The sequence below is a fragment of the Patiria miniata genome, unplaced genomic scaffold (genome assembly GCF_015706575.1).
Source record: "Patiria miniata isolate m_02_andy unplaced genomic scaffold, ASM1570657v1 HiC_scaffold_10, whole genome shotgun sequence".
Taxonomy (NCBI): domain Eukaryota; kingdom Metazoa; phylum Echinodermata; class Asteroidea; order Valvatida; family Asterinidae; genus Patiria; species Patiria miniata.
The window spans coordinates 635,166-655,762 of NW_024037048.1; the positions used below are offsets into that span (position 1 = coordinate 635,166).

A 20,597-nucleotide genomic window follows, 5' to 3' on the forward strand; every position below is an offset into this window, starting at 1 on the left:
GTGTGGACATGGCTGAGGAAGCTTTTCTTGACTTGCTTTTCTTTGTGCCAAAGCTTGTCGTCCCTGGAGGAAGCGACACTCATCATTTATCAATATTTGGACATCTTAGCTCGGCTGGCAACTTAGGCAATCCGAAGAGGAAATGCCAGCAAGGAGGTGCAAATTGCTTGTGTTGGTGGGTTTCAAGCATCCAGTGATCAATCTGCATGTTGTTTAAGGCTGGGTCAGGTTTCATGGTATGGGCTGATCTCTCCCAGACGGGGCACGCATACTCTGCTGAAGAATGGCACGGAGCCAAAACGGTTCATCTTAGGGTGTGTGGTTTGGCTCCTTTTCAGAGGTTGTTCCATTTCTTTATGATATTGTTTTGGGGAACTAAATTTGGATAACTTGAATGACAGGATGCGATGGAGGGTCACCCTAAGGTAGACAGGATGGCTACAAGGGGCCAATGGTGTTCCGGACCATTTGATGTTAAGGGGTCAGTTGGTTCGCGGTTAACATTCCTGAGATGGAACGAGCGAGATTGGCAAGGAGGTGGTTTCGCTCATATTATAGAGACGGCTAAGTGTTGAGGTAAGTTTTGCTTCTATGCATTCAAACGGAATCTTTTGAGATGTAACACAAAGGTCGTCTGTGTCTAGATGAAACGCTCAGTGTCCTAGTCTATTAAATTGTGATTTGTTTCGTGTAGACATTATATAGCAACGGAGCTAGCACATTGCCTTGATGTAGGCCAATTTTTTGCTGTCGACAGCATTTTTGTTTTGTTCTGAACAACAAAGAAACATCTGTCTTTGTGAAGGGCTCCAATATGATCTGTAAATGCGAGGTATTGGGTCAACTCCAAGACTTTTCATAGGAGGCGGCAGTGGTTTACATTACATGTGACCAAAAGATCCACAAAAATAGCTCCACTTATTTGTCGTTTTGAAACTCATCCTCAGCTTGCTGTGCCAGATTAAGAGTTGGCTTGTTTGTTGACTTGCAATGTCGCAATCCAGGTTGCTGAGGGATAAGGGATGATTCAGCAACTGGGAAAGCCTGTTGAGGATCAGGCACTCGAACATGAACAAAAACAGTAATGGGTTCCTGTCTGGACCATGTGGCTTCCAAAGCCTGCAGTGAACTAGTTAATGTGGCTTCAAGAATCAAAGTGTATGCGGTGCAAGACGTGCATGCAGCACCTTGCTTAGTGCAATAAACTCTGCGGTTGCAGCTGTGAGAATTAGGGTGAGCTCTTTTAAACTGTAAAGTTTTGTGAGTGATGACATTTATTCTCACATAATGTTGTTTTACTTATACTTTATACGGTATTTTTGGTGACTGCAGTATATAACAACTGTATTCTGTTAGAGATTTTATCTTCAGTTTGACTGTTTTGTGTGTATAACTAAAATCATCTTGGTCTCTTCTGAATAAAAGAGTTGTATTTCCTGACCCTGAAAAGGTATGTTTTGACACCTAGACTATTATTTGATAAGGTGTAGTAGCTGAGAAATCAGTAAATGCAATAATTATCTGGCGGCCATCTTTAAAATTGAAGATGGCCACAATCATGTACAAGCTAAACATTTGACACTGTCATAAATGGTATAGTCGCATTCCTTGACCCTGAAAATGTATGTTTGGACACCAAAATTTTAATCCTAAGTGGCTTAGAAGAACAGATATTGGTAGATATAGGTTTTCAATGGCAGCTATCTTTAAAATCCAAGATGGCCACCACAATGTATCTGGACAAATTAACCATTTAGCACTAACCCAAATGGTTAAGTTGCGTTCTTTGACCCTGAAAATATATGTTTAGACACCATGACTGACTATACCTTTGATAGCAGTTTGCTTCTTGGCTTTAACTGCTGGCGCTGGCGGCATTGGTTAAAGGATGAGCATGCAGTTTCCGCCATTGGTAGCTGCATGAGAAACGACAACTCATCATCCAGTTGATCCATGAGTCCCTCGTCTTCCGAGGGGTTAATATGTAATATGGCTTCATCTGCCATTACTCTTGGCCACGCTCTTGATCTAACTTCCAATGTGACTGGCTAGAGCACTGCGAGAAAACGCACTGATGTACATGCATTAGCCACTAACAATACACTGGTGAGCGTGCCTGTGGTTGGGCCTTTTATAGGGGCACGCTGGCAGGAATTGCATTCTTTTCTTTCAATTGCGGCATACCTTTAGCAACTAAATACAATCTCATGTGAGTTGAAATGCAGGTAAAGATGAGGTAGAATCATGTGAACAATGATAACTTTGTGATAATTACCCAAGAAAGCAAACACCGGGAAAAAAACAAAGTGTCCGTAAACTGGGCTAAAGAGTAGGTGAAGGGCCGGTTGCCTAATGTGGGAGCTTTGAACAAGTTCAAGGAAATTCCCAAAATTATTGGTAAGAAAACGTTTCCACGTATACATAATAAATGTAAACAACAAGAATCTCTTATTTTGGGGGATTTCCTTGAACTTGTTCAGGTCCCCCATGTTAGGCAACCCTTCGCCGAATTTTTAGCCCAATTTGTGGACACCTCATTTATCCCCATTTTAGTTGTTGTTGTTTTTTGTTTTTTAGGCTAAATATCAAGATGTTTTCGTTTTTCACATGATTTCCCTTTATTTTTGTTAGGGTAACTGTGTAAGTAACTTTGTGAATTTGTAGCTTATGGTTTGGAATAGGGTATAATGGCAGCCTTTTTGGATCTTTATTATATCCTCGTAATCATCCAGTCTCTGATATGCTTTAGAAAACATGTGGATATGTAAGTAGAATTCCCAAACTATGCTTTTCAAATAATAATAAAAATGGAAATATACCCAATTGTGGGAATAAATGTATTACATGGCAGGCGTTAAGGATTTATGCAAATTAGGCACCCTTCCCAAAATAATTTCAGGTGTCACCCCTTCCAAATATCTTCTACAGGGCCATATATAAGAATCTATCTGCCAGGTTTGGTGCTTTGGACCAGTCGGTCAAGATTCCGACAATTTGCCACCTGACTATCATGAATACTTGTGAACTTTTGTGAATTTTGTTTGCAGTGTTGTTAATTTGTGCACGACTGGGCATGAATTTTGTGACGTTGTGAATTTGTTCATGCTGTTTTTTTTCCCCACGATTTCTTTTCCATGCTTTCTTTTTTATGCAATATAGTTTATGACTGGTTGTGAAAAAAATTACAATGTTGCAAAAAACATTAATGACGAATTAGAACACTGTTCATGCCTTGGTGAAAAAAATCCTGACATGTCATGACAAAATTCATGGCTTGTCGTGATAAAAAACATGACAACTTTGTCATGAAAAAGTCTCATCTTGTTGTGAAAAAAATCACAACTTCAAAAAATAATGATGACGCGTTACATTTAATGACTAGTTATGAACAATTCATCACATTGTGAACAAATTACAACTATATGTCCCTTTAAGGCCACCGTGTGGTAATGGCACATCAGTATCAGCACAGCGACAGCGCAATAAGTATTTGGTAACTCAAAACCGTATTTTGTAAAAACACAAATTTAACCTTCTATCATTTAATAGACAAGAGTGACATCATCATGATGTCATTCATGGGTCATGTGATGTCATTTTAAAGGTGCATATATTTAAAGAACTATAGCATAGGCATAGCCAGCAGGGAGGGTGGGGGTGTAAGGGGGATTTACCCCATCCCCCAATATTTTGTAAAGACTGCCTTTTTCCTTTCAAATGCCCTTTTTCTACTGGCTTAACCCCCCCCCCCCCTCCCAATAATTTGTAAAGAGTGTCCTTTTTTTAACGAAGTGCCCTTTTTTCTGAACAAGTTCCCTTTTCAAAAAAGAAGTGGTGCCCTTTTCTGGGGCATCTGCTGTTTTTGGTGGCTTTTTCAGAATTTCGCACATGTATCCCCCTGAAAAGCACCATATATTGGCCCTTGTATGCATAATTGTTGGTTTTGAACAGCGCCCCCATCGACAGATAGTACCAGCCCCCCACCCACCCCCCCCCCTCCCCCCCCCCCCCCCCCCTCCCCCCCCCCCCCTCCCCCCGCTTTTTGATTTTACGGAGGCCAAGTGTCCGGAGAAAAAACCTGTCTACATTTCACAACGGATGTGCAAGTGCCCTTTTCAAAAAATTGTACCCCCCAATAAAAATGACTGTGCTACGCCCCTGTATAGGATGTCAAAAAAAGCCCTCAAAGCATCGTCTTCTTCACAGCTTTTACAAAAATACCTAGTAAATATCCATACAGTTAGCTTTTCAACAATGAAAAGCTCTTTCCAGTCAGGTAAGTGTTTATGTTTTTTTTTAAAGCTGTGAAAAAGAGGGAGCTTGGAGGATTCAATTCTGTTAGACACCCTGTACAACTCTGTTGGGTATGTACGTGGACAAGGATGTTTCATGGGTTTAAAGTGAGGTGAAGTCATGAATACTTCATCATGTGTAATTTTACATCATCTTTTGAAATGCGTTCATCTGAAGATTTGTTCTTGTATTAAATTCGTCATTTGCCTGCCCGCACATGGACGTAATAAACATGAAGTCACAAAAAATCATATTTCGGAAAAGCCCTGTGTTCTGTTCATGGAACAGACATAGATCTATTTTTATGCCCCGCGGACAAATCTTGTCAGCGCGATAACTTGAGAAATACTTAACATATGAACTTCAAATTTGGTTTGTGGATTGTTCTTGGTAATCCTAAGAAGCCTTTCGCATTTGGGGCCAAAAGGCCAAAGGTCAAGTTCACAGTGGCTAAAACAATAGAAATCTTGTCAGCGCGATAACTTGAGAAATACTTTACATGTGAACTTCAAATTTGGTTTGTGGATTGTTTTTGGCAATCCTAAGAAGCCTTTCGCATTTGGGGCCAAAAGGCCAAAGGTCAAGTTCACAGTGGCTAAAACAATAGAAATCTTGTCAGCGCGATAACTTGAGAAATACTTTACATGTGAACTTCAAATTTGGTTTGTGGATTGTTTTTGGCAATCCTAAGAAGCCTTTTGCATTTGGGGCCAAAAGGCCTAAGGTCAAGTTCACAGTGGCTAAAACAATAGAAATCTTGTCAGCGCAATAACTTGAGAAATACTTTACATGTGAACTTCAAATTTGGTTTGTGGATTGTTCTTGGCAATCCTAAGAAGCCTATTGTATTTTGGGCCAAAAGGTCAAGTGTCAAGTTCACAGTGGCTAAAACAATAGAAATCTTGTCAGCGCGATAACTTGAGAAATACTTAACATATGAACTTCAAATTTGGTTTGTGGATTGTTCTTGGTAATCCTAAGAAGCCTATTGAATTTGGGGCCAAAAGGTCAAGGGTCAAGTTCACAGTGGCTAAAACAATAGAAATCTTGTATTTATTCTGAGATTATAGGGATTAGGGATTAATTCATATAAAACCTACAGAAGACACTAATGCTGTCAATGAATGTTCCATGTGACCAAGGTTCATGTAAGTTGATGTTAAAAGAGTGGTGTTATGTCATGGGAACAGTCACGGTTGCGGGGCATTTGTGTTTGTAAACACACCTGACTTGTTTTTTCTCCCATCCACTTTGGTCATTCGGCTTTGGCATACATCATTCACAGTTAGCATAGACATAGTCCCTGAAGAAAAGTTGTGTCCCAGGGAGTGATGTCATGATGACATCGTCATGTGTCATGTGACACCATTTGAAATGTGCAGTTTTTAGTGGTTTAATATCTACAGAACTACAAGACTGATTGGGCTAAAACTTGTGTGCACACAGAACAGGATTTGTTATATGATTTTATATGAATTGTTGAAATGTTGAAGTTCATTGCCGTATTTCATGAATGCAACATGCTAAACTTAAAATTATGTTGATAATAGGTTTGTTAGGTTTGCTCAAGAATGTGAAATTTATGTGTGTGACGTCATGATGACATCATCAAAAATGCGATTTTTAAAACAAAATTATAAGGGAAGGTCCCTATCAACATTAAACTTCGTGAGAAGCTAGATAATGTTAATATGGAAAATCCAAAGTGACATCATGATAACATCGGTTGAATTTTTTTGTGTTTTTTTTTTTTTTCAATTCTTCATTGTTTCATTCTACTCACAAAACTTTGACACTGTTTTTGTTCAGATCAACTCCAAACTTGACACAGTACAAGATCACTTTGTAAATGTGTGCACTGACAAGTGGCATCATCCATGATGTCAACATGGGCCATGTGGTATCATCACACCTGTGCATTTTTTACAAAGTCCTATACAGGGCGTCCTGAAAAAAAAGATGGTACATGTAAACCCCTCCATTTTTGCTAATATACAACCAAAATTTTCTGTGGATGTTTACACCATCTTCAAGGTAATAGATTTAGCTTGAGAATATACCGTTTGTTTCATTGAAATTGCTTTTGTAAATCCAAAGATATGTTTGAATAAGGGCAAAGCCAAGAAACCCATTTTGTGCCACTTTCTGTGAATGGGTTAAAATCAATATAGTCCTAGTCTAAAACCAAATCACTTTACTGTTAGTGATTTTAACATTTTTATGCAGAGTGTGCAATATATATTTAAGTTTTAAAGAAGTGAATCTGTCTGTACTATTAAATTCTTTCAACTTAAGAACAAAACCCTATGTTGTCATGTGAATGGAATGTTTGTCTTACACCCATAGGGATAATATTATCAAAATTAGAGCCATACTGGCATTAGAGCCATACTGGCATTGTCTGATCTTTGAAGCACTCGCTTCCTAAAAGTGGCACGGAATGTTTTTTTTGGCTTTGCAGTTATTCAAACATACCTCTGGATTTACAAAAGCAATCTTAATTAAACAAACGGTATTCTCAAGCTAAATCTGTAACCTTGAAGATTGTGTAAACATTTGCAGTAATATTCCGGTTGTAAATTGGCAAAAATGGCGGGGTTTTCATGTACCATTATTTTCAGGACACCGTGTATATCTAGAGAAATTAAAGTCTGATTGCATTGATACTTTGTTTATAGATAGAAATGTGTTGTCATCACCTGATTTCATATGGATCTTGTGCACATGACGTTATTGCCATGCAAATGCTGACCCCGCCGTGTAGATGATCTCATTGCTTTTGTGCAGGCTAATTGGCTGTTGCGGTTTTCTCTATGGTGATATGCCGATTGCCACCTTTTTTTTTCTTATTTCCCGTAATAATTCCCATGAAGCATCCGGTGCTGCACGAATGCACACACGTACATACATGTACACGTTTTTATAATGTAAATATCATGGCCAAGTGTCTGCAGTCAGATTACCTAAATAAACACCCTCAGCCCTGTGGCTAAAACTAGATATTTTGACAAAACATCATCGTTTAGCAGACTTGAAGTCAGCAATTGAATGTGAAGGAAAACTTCAAAAGAACTGCCAGACTTGAAACACCCAGACATTTATCCCTATTTGATCAACACACCAGGTACGTTCACATTTTGTAATGTCGTTAGTATGCCTAGGCCTAATATTAGCCCAGGCTATATGGCTGTAAATAGCTCTCTTTTAACATTGGTCTTATTACTCTAGCCAGACTTATTTTAACAGAGAGCTATTTACAGTCCTGTTTGTAGGGATAGCCTACTACTGCTGGCTTATCCCATATATGCAATATGACAATTGAAGCATACAAAAAATGGTCTAGACTGTAGGTCCAGGGCCGGATTTTTTAACACACCAGGTCCCTGTCAAAACTATCAGTGTCTCCACTGGTCAAGTTCCTAATTATGTTTAAAACGTTATCATTCATCAAGTAGACCTACTTGAGCCGAAGTACAATTTTTCTACAATTTCTCTTCCCTTGTGGAGAAATCCACAAGGGTAGAGACAAGTGCAATACAACTAAATCTCAGCCTATTTCAATACTGCTGATTATCTCTAAGATTCTAGATAGATGGATACACTCAGCATTTTATATTGAAAGTAATCTGATTTCTTGTTGTCATTCAGGGTTTAGGCCCTCACACTCAACTAAAACTACCTTAAGCCCCTGTCACACCTTTGCGTATCCTAATTCCTTATGAGTTCCTTATCAAAAAATTTCAATACGCAGCCGTACGCTCAATTAACGTCGAAATTTTTGATCACTTTGACTTATGTGCGACGCACATCTAGCGTACAAGTAATGAATTCAGCGCATCCATTGCGTATGAGATGCGTATGAGTTGCGTATGCAGTGCACAACATTATTTTTCGGGCTGCGAATAGGTCAGTTTGCAGTGCGCATGCCGAGCGTATTCCGGACGCACCCGACTTATGCCGACCGCATGCTTGACGCACTTCTGAGCGTATTCCCGCCGTATTTCCGCCGCTCGCCATTCAGCGTGCGTTGCATCTGCGCTGCAAGTACGCTATGTATATGTCCAATACAGGCGGCTCATATGCTGACGGGGTGCGTCACAAACACATAGCGTACTCGTAACGCACTCGACCGATGCGGGACCGATGCGCCTGCGTATTTATAACTTATGACCTGCGTAACAGCGTACGCAGCGTAGTTTTGTGCATGCCCAAAACTATCCTGCGTACTGGGCTGTAGCATGCGTATATCTGCGTACATTAAACCTACACAAAACGATAGAGATGCATATGAGGTGCGTATTGTGCGTACGACTGCGTATAAAAAAAATGTCAATGCGCAACTCATAAGGAATTAGGATACGCAGAAGTGTGACAGGGCCCTCACATGATTTAACAAACACATGTTTTCAGGCTATGAAGCATGGGGAAGTAACATGCACTGTCTTTATAGATTTAAGTAAAGCATTTGACTCTGTGAATCATGCAACTCTCCTAGATAAACTTGAAAGGGTTAATATGTCAACCTCTGTTATCAACTGATATAAGTTATATCTCAGTGAACGTAGTCAGTCTGTGAATATTGACGGCAACATATCTAAGACCCTACCACTTAGCACCGGTGTACCACAGGGATCAATTCTAGGTTCTCTGCTCTTGATTATTTATACAAGTGACCAACCGCTTTGCATCCCAAAAGAGTTTAATTTGTTTATGTATGCTGATGACTTGACATGAATGAGTAGTTCTGCCAGTTGAACTTTAAGTTGGGGCCCACATGTTGAATACGTGAAAAAAAAAAAAATCCTCCAAACTAGGTATGCTATCTGCGACTATGTTCCGCAAAGTAGCCTGCACTCTCTATTTGGGAGCTTAGTTATGCCATCATTAGATTATTGCAGTACTGTATGGGGAGGATGGTACATGACAATATTCTGCATAATAAGCCATTTGCGAGTGACCTATACCCTTTGAGATTTAAATTTAAAAAAATCTGGTACACTGACTTGCTCAGAATGCTTGGCACATTTTAACTTTGAATTCTGCCAGACTAAAGACACTGTCGCTAATCACATGATTTGGGCAAGTTCTTGCATAGTTACATAAGAGACGCTCAGCACCGATACATCGTTCACAATGGCTGAGAATGGCACAAAGACAACAGACCATGCCGGAGCTGGGGGTTGCTAGCATAAGGCTTGCCCTGAATCACGTGATATAGTAACAGTCTCTTTGGTCGGGAAAATGCAAAGTCAAAACATGCAAAGCATTGGATTAAGTCAGCATTCCAGATTTTATTCAGATTTAACTCGCAAATGACTTATTGTCTGAAGAGAGCCGCACCGATAATACTGAAGTATTATGTTTAATAGTCTTAATTGGATGTTATTTTCTGAAAGAGTCGAGTATAAAAAGGCTGTTCTTGTTTACAGATGTATAAACAAAATTACACCTTTGCATACATGATAAATATGTTTACACCACTTATTTAGATTTGTGAAATGAGACAATCCACTGATATGGCCTTTTGCCAAAAAAAGAGAAAAGAAATGCCTCAAGCTTTGCTGTAACTTGTACAATCATGTGGAACAATTTGCATGTACAGTTGAGAACCAAGACTTCTCTGACCTCATGAAAGCATGTTAGCGATGTTTTTTTTTTCACACTAATCATGCAATAGTATACAAATATTGACTGCTTTGAGTGGTATAGTAAAACTAGCCTCCCGAGGTGATCCATGGAGCATTCTATTTTCCCGAGGCGAAGCCGAGGGAAAATAAAATGCTCCATGGATCACGAGGGAGGCTAGTTTTACTATACCACGAAATAAGCAGTCAATATTTGTTTTATAACACCTCACTCACAGATTCTGCACAATTTAAGCTTCCTGAAAGTATAGTAATGACAAAAAATCTCCGAATTCAGTGATCAAACTGAACCTGAATTTAATTCATTTCAAACATTCCACTGGAACACATTCACTACACAATGCATTTTACATGCAGTTCTTATAATTATTCGGTACCAATGTCTATTCCAATCCAAGTACTTTTTGCAAGTTTCAGCAACAATCTGGTATAGCAGCTGGGTGAATGTCTCAAATCTAGGCTCAAATGTTCATGCCTAAAACAGTTTTGAACTACTAAACTTCACTTTAACTTTTTCAAATCTCAAAAGTGAATTTAAAACAATCTACCCCTCGTAGTGGAATTAGTAGCTGTGTGAATGTCTTAAATAGGCTCGAATTTCATGGCTGAATTATGAAACAGTATTTAAGTTGAACTATTATTACTAAACCTCAACTAAACTTTTAATCTGAAAACAGTGAACAGTGAATTCAAAACAATCTACTCCTTGTTTTCATTGAAACAACTGACTGCAAAACTGATCAGCAGGGCTATTTCACCTGTAAAAATTTACTATGCATCCATGAAAATGAAAAGTTCGGTTGTTTGTCGCATCGGCATTAATGTTCACATTTGTAGCCACTGGTGATGAGGTAATGTTGCCTAGGTGAACTGGTGAATTGACCACATCTCTCAGAATCTCTCTTGAGATTCCGTCAACAATGGGGAAGACTGACCCTGCTGGTGTGTTTGATCGGGTGTGAGTCCTGCTAGTTCTGTATGAGATGATGATGGTCCGGCTGGTTCTGAATGAGATGATGATGGTCCGGCTGGCTCTGTATGGGATGATGATGGCCCGGCAGCAAACTGACCCTGCTCACCTGCTGGCTCTGTATGAGATGATGATGGTCCAGCTGGCTCTGTATGAGATGATGATGGTGTGGCTGGCTCTGTATGGGATGATGATGGCCCGGCAGCAAACTGACCCTGCTCACCTGCTGGCTCTGTATGAGATGATGATGGTGTGGCTGCGGCAGCAGACAGTTTAGAGTTCACAGCAGCTGCTAAAACAGCACTCATGTCCCGTTTCCTGCTTTCACTGGTTCGGCTGTAATTTTTTATGCTCGTTTCGGAGTGATGTCCAGAAACGGTCATGATATCTCTGGACTCGAACCCAGCATTGTCCAGAATTGTGACACTTGTAGCTCTGAAGCAGTGGTTTGTATAAATCTTACCACATCTGGCTGCTGTAGAAATTTCCTTCAATTTGTTGGAAAGAGAGTTTTTTCCCAGCGGCGAATTACAATACCATGTTGTGTCTGAGCTCGTGCAAGTGTTGTCTTTTGGTCGTTGCCAAAAATATTCACAGTTAGGATGGAGCTTCTGCATGTACAGGAGAAGAGAGTTCACAGGACAGCGGGGGTTGCCTGGCACTTCGTACATCACACCTGCTTGGCTCTTGTCACTGCTTTTTTCCCTGTTATTTTTGGTAAGTTGATCACGTTTCGTGATGTACCGCAGCCCGTTGGAATCAGTGTTTATTTTGAAGTCTGTTTTTTTCATGTCTCGCACATTTTCCCTGCCTCGATTACAGAAGTATATCATAGTGTCTATGTACACCTTGTTCTGAAGACCAGCTGGTGTGGACAGGTCTGTAACTGGCGAAGCGTTTATTTTGTCCATGTCTTCTGGAGTAATTGGGTTTTTATGCTCCACGTATCCCTTTCCAATTTTCTTCAAGTGAACAAGCATGGCTTTGAAGCACCTATTCGATCTCTCGAATGCGTGGTCATTCACAATATCTACCGGATTGTTTTCTCTATCTTTAAAGTGTTTCTGCAAACCGTATCTGATGGACTGCATACTCTTTTTACTGTACTTCTTACCGTCGAGTTGACGCACTTCCGTGTAGAACCTGCGTAAAAAGTTATCGAGGTCCGTGTGGTTCATTAGTTCAAGCGCTGACAATGTCGTGTTTCTGACTTTGCAGTAGCTGTCCAGAATTTTCATGGCGTATCTCACACTTTTTTGGGGGTTTTCTGAAGCAGAAGAATCAAGGAATTCTGTCAGTTCGTCGTCCGTAAGAAGTGCAAATCGAGGTTCTTTAGTAGTACTCTCCATTTTGTCAACCTGTGTGCAAGCAGTGCGTTATTTACGAAAGAAATGTACGTTAAATTTGCGTTTTGAAAGGGCACCCGACTATTTGTATCTTCGTTCCCTTTTTCTCGATCATACGTGTAGTTTGTTGCCTTGATGAACGGGTGCGAGGGTGATAGAGCAATGTTTACGCAATGCACCGAAACACACGTCTGGGTTTCAGTCACGCTTTCGTTGCTATGCTATGCTTTCGTTGCTACGTGGTATAGTCTTTTTGGAGGGCAAGTAAAAAATAGTAAAAATAGCAAGTGACACGTGACGCGCTCTCGGCCAATCAAGACACAGAATCTGTGAGTGAGGTGTTATAATTCATAATAGTTGCTTAACAATTATGCAATTATTCAATATGCTTTTTATTATTTATATCAGGCTTCCAGCAGTAAAAATAAATCAGCGTATTGCATGCTTTCATTAAAAAAAAGTACCCAGATGACTACAATAACATTAATTGTTATTGCAGTCATCCGGGCATTTTCGCTGGTTCCCCCACGATCAAGAGCATAGAAAGTCACAGTTGTTAACCACTCAACAGAGCGTAGCGTGCGTACCGTCGAACACAGAACACGCTGTGCGCATGCAGCTTGCAGAAGGCCAGGTTTACGTGTACTATATGTTGTCAACAGCGGCGGCTTCAAATAGTTTGACGAAAAAGATGAAATGAAGAAAGTGTCTTGAATTGTATTTCTTGCGGATCAAGTCAGCCTGATATAAATAATAATAATATTGGATGGCTTAAGAATATATCACACTCGCTATGACAATATTGCACTCGTCTTCGACTCGTGCAATATTGTCATAGCTCGTGCAATTATTCTTGTATCCACCCCCATCCAATATTATATAAATATGATTGTATTGCATTGCATTTGTAATGTATTGAATTTGTATACATATTTGTAATCATTTTTATTGTATGCAGGGCCCCAATTCGAAACCAGTTTTGAACTGTTTGGACACATTTTGGGTAAAGAAATGTAATAAATAAGTGAGGCCTAATTATATTTGCCTAAGTTTGGGCCTGTGATTAAGATATTAATTAATGACATTGAAAAACTGTGTGCTTCGAACTAGCAAGGTTAAACTTCAAGCTGTCAATTAATAAGGCCCATTTGTAGGCCTGTTACTTGTTAAAGGGAATGTACATCATTGGCTTTTGCTGTAATTTTGAGAAATGAACTACTTGAGGGGTTAGTATTATAGGTCAAATATTGTTACACTGACATGTTTGAAGTTTTGTGTTCGAAAATGCTAGAAAAACCAAGAACCCGTTCATGAACATGTTACCAATAGCAAACAAAATTTGGACTGAAAAAATGGTAAATTTGAAGCAGAAGTTGAAAAATAGTTCGGTTTTTCCAACGGTGATCGGCCGACCACTGTTGGAAATGTATACAAAAATGCCAATTTCTTGAAAATGACTTCACACCAGGAGCCATAATTTTACAGGATGCTTTTGACTGTCATTTACCAACATCCAAGTAAAGTATTTCGTAAAAACTTGATAGTTTTATTTTTCGATGATTGCAAATGTTGTATATTCCCTTTAAACTTACTACATGTTAAATGTAGTAAGCTGAACTCCGGCTTAGACAATGGCACTGAATAATGTTTTTAGAAATGTTACAAGGAAATAAAATGAAGTGAGAACAAAAAAAATAGCCACAAGTTTTCCTCTTATGTTGGTAGGCCTCTAGTGTAGACATAGAGTTAATCATACTAACCAAAAACCTTCCTGATTTGGGAAGGTCTGTTCTTTCAATTTTCCTGGTAATTTAACGTTTGTAGTCATATTCTTGCTTAACTCTTCCTTTCCCGTCATAAGTTGAGATAAATGAGATATTAGCCCAAAGGTCTTATTTGTATGAATACACATAAGCTAAGATTTTGTAATCTAAGTTATTTTGATATTATAAACTAATAGATTGTTTTGCACTTTATATGTCACATGGGTAGTAACTCAAGGCCTACAACAGCCTCGACGTGTACAAGTCCCCCATCAGGATGGGTTTGAAGCTTAGTCTGTCTGCAGAAGCACAATTTCATCATCAAATCAAGGTAATTCAGTAACTTAGATTCTTCCAAGCTTGACTTAAAATCCAGCAGTTTTTTTACCTGAATGAAAATTAAGGTGAGCACAGTGAATAATTTAATTGATTTTGTGTAGATTGAACTGTTTGATAAATGAAGTCAATGGCAATGTCTTATAATATTGGCCATGGATATTGAAGTCATTGTGCCCCTATTTCATGGCTCCACTAACCACAGAATTCTGTGCTCAGATCACCATTTTGTGCTAACCGGGCTAGCAAAAAAATTCTGTGCTTACCTTGTATGCATTGAATCCTTAGTTACAAGATATACGTAGGCGCAGATGCCAAAATTACAAGATAACCTGTGAAATACGCTTACCGTAAGCACAGATTTTTCTGCTACAGTAAGCTAGTCAGTAGTCTATGTAATAGACCATTGCGAAGCCATGGTCTATGATATTTGAACAGATTCACTGATTAATTGTGCAACATGACCACCTCTTGACCTCTAGATTTTACTAATCAGCAGCACCTTCTATATCAGGTCTTCGGTCATTCACCCAGGTCGCATCATAGCCAAGGTTGTGATCACAAGTTCTGTATTATGTTACGCGTTATGCGCCTGGCTGTTGTTGTATTACAAAACACTGCATTCTGATTGATAAATTATACATTTAGTTCTGCTTTGGGAATGAAATGACGTCACGTTTTAATAAAGTCGACTCCCATTGGATGAAGCGCGGAATTGCATAAATTATCACAATCTCCCATCTATGGCAATATAGGCAATATTCGGGTACATTCTTTGAAACTCTCATTAGCACTATAAGATATCTCAAGAAGTTTAAAACCACTTGATGCCATTTCTTCTTGACCCTTTTTATGGGTGGGACCATGCATTTTAAAAGTGGGGGCTTCATGTGCAAAAATGATTCAAATAATTTCACTTTTCTTTTTAGAATTTGGACAGCTCACCCAAGTACTACATCACAAGAAAAACAAATCTAGAATGTTGCCTCTTCGAGGATGGGCCTCATTTTATAAAAGCAGGGGGGAGTGGCATTAACTGAAAATCAAGCTGTAACAGACATTTTGGGGGGTATTTTGGGTTTTTGTTTCCATTGAGTTCAGTAAAATGGATAGACATATTGTTTACCTATCAAATCATAAAAAAGTTGTTCACCTTTGGAGTAAGTCACACTTTCTTTCATAAAAAGCAGCATATTCCATCTTTGACATTCTCGGGGTCCCAATTTTTCCAATGCCCCTACAGTTGCCATTTTGAATTTCCAAATGGCAGCATTTTAAACATCTATCCTACATGTAATGAACACATACGAATTAACAAAATAATTGACTTTTGAGACATTTGTGTTTTGATCTTTTAAATTTTTATCCTGACTTCAATTGCTGGACCTCCTCCGCAGTACACTTAAATTGTAACAGCCATTTTAAACGTCACAATGGCCACCGCCTACAGTTTATATTAAAGACACTTTTTATGCCCCGCCGGTGAAGCCGAAGGGGCATACTGTTTCCGCCTTGTCTGTCCGTGTGTGTGTGTGTGTGTCCTGCATTGCATTACGCTCGAGGACAGACAATAAAAGGAGAACAAAGGGGCCATTCATCCTCGAACGAAGGTGCCTATTGTCCTCGAACGCAGGTTTGTGTACTTAGTCTATGGGAGAGTGTTATATTACAGGGACAAAGGAAAACACAAAGCCAATCCTCGGAAGCATAGCAAAAAATGACTGTGTGGGTGAGTGTGTGTGTCCGGATAAATCTTGTCAGCGCGATAACTTAAGAAATACTTAACATATGAACTTCAAATTTGGTTTGTGTATTGTTCTTGGTGATCCTAAGAAGCCTATTGCATTTGGGGCCAAAAGGTCAAGGTCACAGTGGCTAAAACAAAAGAAATGTTGTCAACATGATAACTTGAGAAATACTTTACATGCGAACTTCAAATTTGGTTTGTGGATTGTTCTTGGTAATCCAAAAAGCCTATAGCATTGGGGGTCGAAAGGTCAAGGGTCAAGGTCACTGGCTAAAACAATAGAAATCTTGTATTTATTCTGAGATCATAGGGATTAATTCATATAAAACCTACAGAAAACACTTATGCTGTCAATGAACGTTCCATGTGACCAAGATACATGTAAGTTGATGTTAAAAGAGTGGTGTTATGTCATGGGAACAGTCACGGTTGCGGGGCATTTGTGTTTGTAAATACACCTGACTTGTTTAAAATATGAAAAACATTTTTGGGGGTTTGGGTTCCGCTTTTTCACCCTGTATATAAGAAAGAAAATGATTGTGTCTGAATTATTTTTTTTATTTTCCAACCAAAACAAAATTGTCTCTTGTTTTGGTTGACAAAATTCCGTTAACATTTGGCAGTTCAGCAACATGTCACTCACATAAGCAATTTTTGGGGGGTTAAGCTATGAAAGATCAATCTTGGTCCATGCTACAAAAAGTATGAAAACTGATTTCCAGTTCTATATCGTTGCAAAATTTTGAGGCTCTCAAAGTGCCATTAAGCTTTTGGTATATTTAAAACAGCCATTTGACAATTTTTGTGTACATGGCTTAATTTAAGGTTTTATTTTCAATGCCATTTTCACCATAGTGGGCCTTTCAATATGACTGTCCAATTTTGAGAAAACCACTTCTGAAAAAGTGTAAACTTGTTTTGGGCTACCCTATAGGTCTATCTTTATGGTTGTGTCACTACTTGCATAGCGTTCACACTGCCTATAGTAATGCCAATATCAGTATATCATACAGTCCTGTACATAAGTCAAGTTGCCCAAGCTGTGCATGGACAAAACACATCTTTAGAGCACATTGCCAAGCATGTGTTTGGGAGAAGGATTTATTTCTCCCTCCTATCAATCCGGATTCACTCAAGCTGGCTGGATGAGGGTTGACAGTGGCTTGGTCCCAGTTTTAGTTCCAGTACAACCAATTATTTTGTTTAAGACAAATATGCATCAAATTTCAGTACACATTTTATGTACACGTACAAGTTTTTTTCTGCTTTGATGACGTCATCAAAAGGAAAGTAAATACTAGTGTAGTTTGGAGAGGATACATGTTCATTATGAAGTAAACAAGCATGAAAATATGGAAAACATAAGTGTAAGTATAAAAAAAACACCCTTCTTTTGGTTTGATGACGTCACAGCATTAAAGATATAAAGGTCAAACATTGTAATGGATATCATTATTTGGGCTATGAACAGTCATCAGACAGGGATCAAAATTGAATACAAAATGATCCTTTCAAATTCTCCCTACAGTAACTTTCGATATGATGCTATCATGATTTTGAAACCTTGCAAAGTTATGAGTAGTTGATAGAGAAAAAATAACAAGGGGCAATTTGGTTAAATTTAGATGGATGTTTTTTTTAAATAAAAAAAGGAAACCCTATTTGATGATGCGCTAGAGTGCGCTATCTCAGCTGATAATGTCACAATGCTGTGGGGTTTTTTTTGGTCCTTTTTTTCTCTCTAAACACTCCATAATTTATTTGCTTATAGAGAAAAAAAAGCTTCCACTTTCGAGTTATATTCTATTTTTATTGCACTTCCGGTAACACTGGAAGTGAAGGTCAAGCGGTTTTGTGCCTGGGAATAAGAATTGTTGCCCAAGGCAATATTTACAAACTCATGAAATATGAACACGATACTCTATTTAGTTCTAACGATATAGCTGAAAGTATTTTCTCAAATTTGGCCATTTAATTGCTTCGGACAGGGGTTCAAGATCATACTAGGTTTATCATTATCCAGCAGTGGCGTAGCCACCGGGAGGGCGTGGGGGGCGACCGCCCCCCCCCCCTGAAACCTTGTCGCCCCCCCCCCCCCAGTCGCCCTCCCCACTGAGATTTTGAGTTTCTAAAAAAAATTATCATTGATCTACATGACGCCCCCCATGAAATGTTCCAGCCCCCCCCAGCCCCCCCCCCCCCCCCACCACTGAAAAATTCCTGGATACGCCACTGTTATCCAGTAAATCATTTGGTAGAGATTCGGTTCGTTTTGATTTGAGGTTTCTGTCTGTATTTTAAATTCAGCTAACTTTGACTTTCTGGTTGACCTGGAAGTAAATGTCGAGAGTTCACGTACGTGACCAAAAATGTTAATGTATCTGAAAAACAACGTATAAACATGATTAATTATTTTGTTTGAGAGTTATAAGTTAATGACATTGGTCATTTTTGTTCCAATGAAAATCGCTTGTAATCATGACGCCATAGTTGGCATCATGACATCAGAGTGAGGTCAATATATTGGAAGTTACAATTTCATGTCATAAACCGTTTAGGAGAAAACCCACTGAGAAGTATTGTCCAGGAAAAGAAAAAGAAGATTTATCAGAACCCGACCATTCTAAAATGTCTCAATTAAAGAACTTTTCATTTACTTTGACTTTCTAGACTAAACTTTACAGTCATACCTTTTTAATCTGGAGTTACAGGTAGCACTTATAATAATTATACATTTGGTACATACATGTACATGTATATCAAAAAATATGCCGTATTTTTTAATGTAAATAAAACAAATATTGTGTAATCCACCCAGATCTGGGTTTTACTTGTCAATAAACTTTGTATGTCCTATTTCTAGATATTTATAAGATTTATTTTTCAAAACTTAATTATTTCATGACCTAAGTCTAAAAATTTGTTCTTTGTGGCATGAAAAGAATTTTCAGATATGAGGACATCATATCTAACCTTTGGTACCCATTGATAGGTCAGTGAAATAAATATACCTTATTTTTCAATATTTTTTCATATTTATTTTTCAAAACACCTTTTTTTTCGTGACCCAAGCCTCAATGTTGCAAAAGAAAGGTATTGCACCTATTATTATACAGTCATGTAATGAATTCAAATCCCACAAAAAAAATGGGGTGACATCTGACCTCCATTTCCTTTTTTCATTTGGCAGACGCAACATGTTGCGACAGGGGTAGAAGACTGTTGGACTTTCTTTATATTGTATTATGTACAGTGTCTAACAATATTCAATCTTGTGTACTTATTACACTCTGTGGTATCTAGATGGGCTTGGGTCACCACATTTTTAACCTTCTTACCAAGCCCACTGGTCACTGTTACAGTGTAATTCTTGTCCAATGTACCTCTTGTATTCTGTTGTGCCCCTGTCTGCCCTTCAAAAGGGAAATGGTGATCAGCGGTCATAACAAAATTGTCCTTGGGGTCTGAATTCATGACATGCTGTAGAATAATACTTAAAATACACTTGTTTTGAACTATTTAGACTTAAGTCATGAAAAAGTGGAATTTGGAATATTAAATATGATAAATAGCAGCAAATATGGTATATACAAAAGTTTATTTGCCTCTGAAAGGGAATTTACAACATTTGCAAACATCGGAAAACAAAACTACCAAATTTTTGCAAAATACCTTATTACGATGTTGGTAACTGAAGTCTAAAGCATCCCGTAAAATTATGGCACCTGGTGTGAAGCCATTTTCAAGAAAAGTGGTATTTTGTATAAATTTCCAACGGTGGTCAGCCGACCACTGTTGGAAAAACCTGACTATTTTTTTAACTACTGGTCCAAATTTATTATTTTTTTCAGTCCAAATTTTGTTTGCTATTGGTAACATGTTCATGAACGGGTGCAGGCCAGCTTGACTGGTCTCCTTACATTACAATTTTCCGGCATCTATAAATTGATTCATTTAATTTTAATGGAGTCAGGGAACCAGACTACTTGAACATTTTTGTTTTTCTTGATTTTTCCAGCATTTTCGAACACAAACCTTCAAACTTGTCAGTGTAACAATATTTGAATCATTATACTAACCCATCAAATACTTCATTTCTTAAATTTACAGCAAAAACGAATGATGTACATTCCCTTAAGGTCACCAGAGGTCAAATATGAATGGTCACACATCTAAAAGTTCTGTTCACGTCACGAAGAACCAACTTTTAGACTAGGGTCATAAAAAAGTGGGGTTTTGAATAGTAAATCTTATAAATATCTATAAAAAGCGCATACAAAGTTCATTGACCTCTTGAAGGTCACCAGAGGTCAGATATGAACTGCCCTTCATATGAAAATGCTTTTCATGGCATGAACACCTAACTTCTAGAGTTGGGTCCTGAAAAAGTTGGGGTTTAAATTGTAAATCTTATAAATAACTATCAATACTGTGTATAGGTCATTGACCTCTGATTTTTTTTCTTCACATCTGATCATTATTTCCATGGCCTGAAGA

At 38.5% G+C, this 20,597-nt stretch overlaps 1 protein-coding gene across 1 annotated transcript in view; it reads left to right on the forward strand.

The window, feature by feature from the left end:
- The window catches only part of LOC119739992 (BTB/POZ domain-containing protein KCTD9-like), a gene marked incomplete at its 5' end in the record, with an annotated part of 63,918 nt that overhangs the window by 30,149 nt on the left and 13,172 nt on the right, over window positions 1–20,597 (forward strand). Inside the window, one exon of the mRNA XM_038215173.1 lies at window positions 14,247–14,348. Coding sequence (XP_038071101.1) covers window positions 14,247–14,249 — 3 coding nt within the window. The remainder of the gene's footprint in view (window positions 1–14,246; window positions 14,349–20,597) is intronic.